A 4,826-nucleotide genomic window follows, 5' to 3' on the forward strand; every position below is an offset into this window, starting at 1 on the left:
AGGAGAGAGAGGGACCCTATAAATTACTAGAGATTTAAGAGGCATAACTAAATGGAATGTGTGGGTCTTGTTTGGATCCTGATTCAAAAAAACCGCAAAACAATAGCATTTATGAGACAACTTTTTCAAAATTTGAATGCTGATAAGTTTATTGTCCAATGCAGATGTAAAATTGGTGTTTTTGTTACTTTTTAAAAAGAACCTTTGTATTTTATATACTTACTGAAATATTTATGGCTGAAATAATATGTGGGATTTGACTGTAAATAATTAAGTGAGGGGAATGGAAGAGGTTACAGAAAACAAGATAGGTTATAAATTAAGAATTATGGAAGCTGAATGGTTACATGGATGTTCTTTAGTTTTTAATTTTTGTATTTGAAAATTTATCCATAATAAAAAGTAAAATTAAAACAAAACAAAACAGAGCATGAACACTACTCAGTTGGCTGGAGCGTTGTCCTGTACACCAAAAGGTTTCAGGTTCAATTCCTGATCAGGGCGTGTACGGAAGGCAACCAATCAATGTTTCTCTCTGACATCAATATTTCTCTCCACCCCCCCACCTCCTCTTTCTCTAAAAAATCAATAAAAACATATCCTCAGTGATGATTAAAATAAAAAAATTTAAAAAACAGAGCTTGAGAATTCTTTGGGTGTGGGTTCCCTGGGTTCCACACCAGAGCCTGGGGTCCTTCCAGAAGCCATCAGCCTGCATGCCTCTAACTGAGCCTAAAGAAAGCTTTGCAGAGACTCCTGAAACAGGGGTCATTGGTCCTCTGGAGGGTTCATGTCCAAGTGGCATGAAAACCAAATAACCAATTAACCAACCCCCAGAGGTAAAACAGAAAAAGGACAAGAGGACTAAGGAGAAATCCTGAAGATGATGCCTTCTTTGTGCCTGTTCCTAAGCAGTACTTGGCTATGGAGTCAGACATCCTGGGTTCAAGTGCTGCCTCTACTACCTACCAGCTGTGTGACCTTGGGCAAGTTACTTAACTTCTCAGTTTCTCACCTATAACACACAGATAATACTACCAATTTATAAGGTTGTTTTGAGGATTACATATTAATGCCTGGCACAGAGTAAGTGCTAAATAAATGTTAGCTGGTATTATTATTATTATTATTACCCAAGCTTCCCAATAATCTGTGGCAAAGCGCATGAGTGGAGGGTGGGGGCGTAAAGAGCTGTGCTGATAAAATGCAGAATGGGATTTCTACCCTGCAGAACCTCAAACTGGAAGATCTTGCTCCACTGTCCTGACAATTTGCAGCACACCGACCAACAGAAAGGCTCCGACAAAACCGATGTGACTGCTATTTTTTCCTTAGTCTTGGGGACCATGCTTAAGGGTGGGGAGCAAAGGGTTTCTCCACACTGCAGGCCCACCAGAGCCTCCCTGAGAGAAGGGGCTCACTGCGTGTGTAGACACAAGAAGCCTTCAGTGGGAAATGGACTTCCTTAGATAGGACAGGTGGCCATGCCCAAAGGCTCGTCACCAACCTGTGCTGGACACAGTTTCAGAGGGCTGAAAGATGGCGTTGGAAGAGGATGGTGGAGATGCTGTGGAAGAGCTGGCCGATTCCTTTCCTTCTAGCTCGGCCACAGGCAGCAGCAGGTTCTGGGCCAGGTGGGTGGGGCTGGCAGGGATGCCATTCTCCAGCAGGAACTCGTCCAGGTCCATGTACTCCAGATGAAAGGACTCGCCATCATATGGGATGGTCTTGTCCCAGATAGGTGGCATGAGAGAAGCTGAAACGGCCATGGTGCTGGCTGCTGCGGCCTCGTCTTCCTCCAGCTTTTCCTTCCCCTTTTCCTTATCTGCAGACACAAAATCTGTGATGAGACACCACACAAGAGGGTAATTCAACCCCAAGAGGGGAGCAGTGGGCCTCACAGGGCTGGCCCAGCTCTCGCGTCCTGATCCTTCCCATGCATTTCAAGAGCCCACTGTGTTCTCATTATAACCTGATGCTTGACCCAGGCCCACTGGTCTCCTTTAGAGATGGCAGCATGTCCTTATCCATGCTTGGGCATTCCAGAACACTCGTCACAAGTTCTAAGGCTTAATGTGGTTCAGAATGGGCTGTGGGATTAGCATTTGGAAAAGAGAGGCTACAGGGAGGAAATGGAATTTCTGAGTCTTCCTGATATCTTATCCCTGTGGTAGGAAAGGGTGATTCCTCAGGCCAAGAACTTGTGTTTTCTCCTGTCCTGTCTCTACCAGATATGCTTCTCCACAGCAACGCAGCCCAGGGCTCGAATACCAGTTCTGCCAACCAGTTGCTGTGGTGTGTTAACTTAGCTTTGTATTTAACCTCTCCCAACCCACTGTCATCCATTGTATATAAAAATAAAGCTTTGGAGTGTAGACTAGAGAGAACATATGCAAGTGTCTTATACAGTTCTTGGCAAATGGCAGGTATTCATTACTACTGTGAACTCATTGATTCTGTGTCTGATTCATTTCTACATTTCAGGGCCAACCTGAAATGGGCTATGGGAAAATTTGCATACTGAATGAAGAATGCTGGAGCTGTCTTTTCAGGACCTTTTCAGAGCAACAATTTCAAGAGAAGTTTATTCCTGAATAAGCAGAGAAGACTGAAGGTAAGTTTTCTGGGAAGGAGGAGGGAGAACTGAAGAAGAAAGCTTGCTCCCATTCAAAGCAAAACTAATAAATTAGCAGGGACTGGATCTCACCTCAATTGTCTCAGTCAAAAAGTTACCTGTGTGGATATTAAAGAAAGAGCAAATTAGGAAAAAAAAGACAAGAGAGAAATGTGACACGGTTGAAAGGAAATCAAAGTGACAGGGAGGATAATTGGGGAAGTGGGAGATAAAATCATGACAAGTTCATACTGGGTTTTCAAATTGAGGCAGACAACTTTGAACTCTGGATTCTGAAGTTAATAAGAGAAATCAAATATAATTATGGTGGAAATAACCAGTCATGCATGGACTCCCAGACCTTAGCTGGCCAAAAAGAAGCCTATTGGTCCAATAAAAATGGACACACCAGTGGGTTAAGAAGGTGGAGGTTTTGACAAGCAGAATTTGGTAATGGCTTCTAAGACAAATTAACCTGAATTCTTGCAACTGTTTTCTGTACCAGGCTTTGGTTAAAAAACAAATGGAAAGTAAGAAAGCCAAGTTTTGGTGGGCTGGGTGGGCCAGATGGCCTCGCTGTTCTGCTCCCGGAGATCCTGACCTACATTCTGTTCAGATCCATATTGGGTAGGGTCATGGGGATCAAAGGAGACAGGAGAAGGAAGAAGATAGAAAAACAGCCACACTGAAGGACAAATAACAGTAAGTTCCAGGTTTTGCCTGGCCTAAACAATTAAGGATATTTTAAATCAATATTTTTAGAAAATGGAATTTTAATTGGAAGAGATGATAAAGAATTAGGCCCACCCTAACCTGTTTGGTTTGGTGGAGAGAGTGTCGGCCTGCGGACTGGAGGGTCCCGGGTTTGATTCCTGTCAAGGGCATGTACTTGGTTGTGGGCACAACCCCAGTAGGGGGTGTGCAGGAGGCAGCTGATCAATGTTTCTAACTCTCTATCCCTCTCCCTTCCTCTCTGTAAAATATCAAAATATACTTAAAAAAAATTATGCCCATCACTCAGGTCACAGGGATTGGCATTAGTGGTTGCTAGTGATACAGTAAAAAGCACCAGACTGAGAGTTATAAGGCCTAGCTATGTGACCTTGAAGAAGCATCCCCCTTCCTCTCTGAGCTTCAACTTCCCTTATCTGGGAAGTGGGGATAAGATGCTATAGGACTGCAGTGGAAGAGTAAATAAAACAGGAATTCCGTCCAAGTGCTTTGTGAGCATTCTGCTAAGGTAAAGTAGAATTACTGTTATGGATGGCTCTTATTTGGCAATCTTGAACAAGAACCTGACAGATGTGTATACCTGTCCCAGGAGCTTGTCTCAGCCCCAGAACTGGAACAAAGCGTTGCCTTAAAAACAAAAGGGTCTGTGCACACGAAGTCCCCGAAGCCGGAGGAGAATGCCTGGCCTCACCTGATATGCTGAAGCTATTTATAACCCAATGGAGACAAGCCACCGGAATGGAAGCCTCAGAACACACCGGGAAAAGGAAGAGGTGGCATTTAAAAAAAGAAAATTAATTCCCCAAGACAGGTAATTCACAGGAGGCCTGTTCCCTCTCAAATCCCTAAACCACACTGACGGTCTTGGGAATTCAAAGGTCTCAGATGAAAGGCGGACCTCTGTGCACCTCAAACCACAATAGGCGGTGCTCTGCTGCTCCCTGAACCTCCTGTTCCCAGGCCAGGAAAACAAGGCCAAACCTGCTCTCCACACAGGCCCCAGGGGTGGCCTAGGGAACGGGATGAAGCTCAGCTCCCCCAGTGTGCCCCCCCCCCCGTCCAGGGCCGATCCCCCGAAACCAGGTAAAGGGCCTTACTCTGACCTCCCTCCCTCACCTGCCGCGCCCCCCCAGAAGGTGCCTGGGCACCCCTTCTCCTGACACCCTCCCCCACCCCAGCAGCAACCCTGAGACACACTCCAGAAAACCTCCGGGTGCGCCTAGGGGTGGGGGGAAGACCGGTGCTCCTCCCGGGAGGGGGCAAAGCCATCTGCTGAGGACCACCTGCCGGGGAAATCGGCGCTCCTCAAACTTTAGTGGACTTGGGAACACGGAGGTGGGGGGCTCCTGGAGAGGCAGGCTCCTGGCCTCGGAGCTGCAGGTGCGGGGCGATGGGCGGCGCCCAGGAACCGGCATTCTAAACTAGCGTCCCATGGGGTCCCGAGGAAGAGGTCCCCGGGAAGTCACCCTGGAGCGTCGCC

General features: G+C 46.5%; 1 protein-coding gene across 2 annotated transcripts in view; it reads right to left on the reverse strand.

Moving 5' to 3' along the window:
* The window catches only part of TEF (thyrotrophic embryonic factor), a 26,100-nt gene that overhangs the window by 9,318 nt on the left and 11,956 nt on the right, over positions 1 to 4,826 (reverse strand). For both annotated transcript variants that reach the window (XM_006775969.2, XM_006775968.2), the window contains exon 2: positions 1,508 to 1,825. In XM_006775969.2, coding sequence (XP_006776032.1) covers positions 1,508 to 1,825 — 318 coding nt within the window. The remainder of the gene's footprint in view (positions 1 to 1,507; positions 1,826 to 4,826) is intronic.

Source organism: Myotis davidii, unplaced genomic scaffold, assembly GCF_000327345.1.
Source record: "Myotis davidii unplaced genomic scaffold, ASM32734v1 scaffold428, whole genome shotgun sequence".
NCBI classification, from domain to species: Eukaryota; Metazoa; Chordata; class Mammalia; order Chiroptera; family Vespertilionidae; genus Myotis; species Myotis davidii.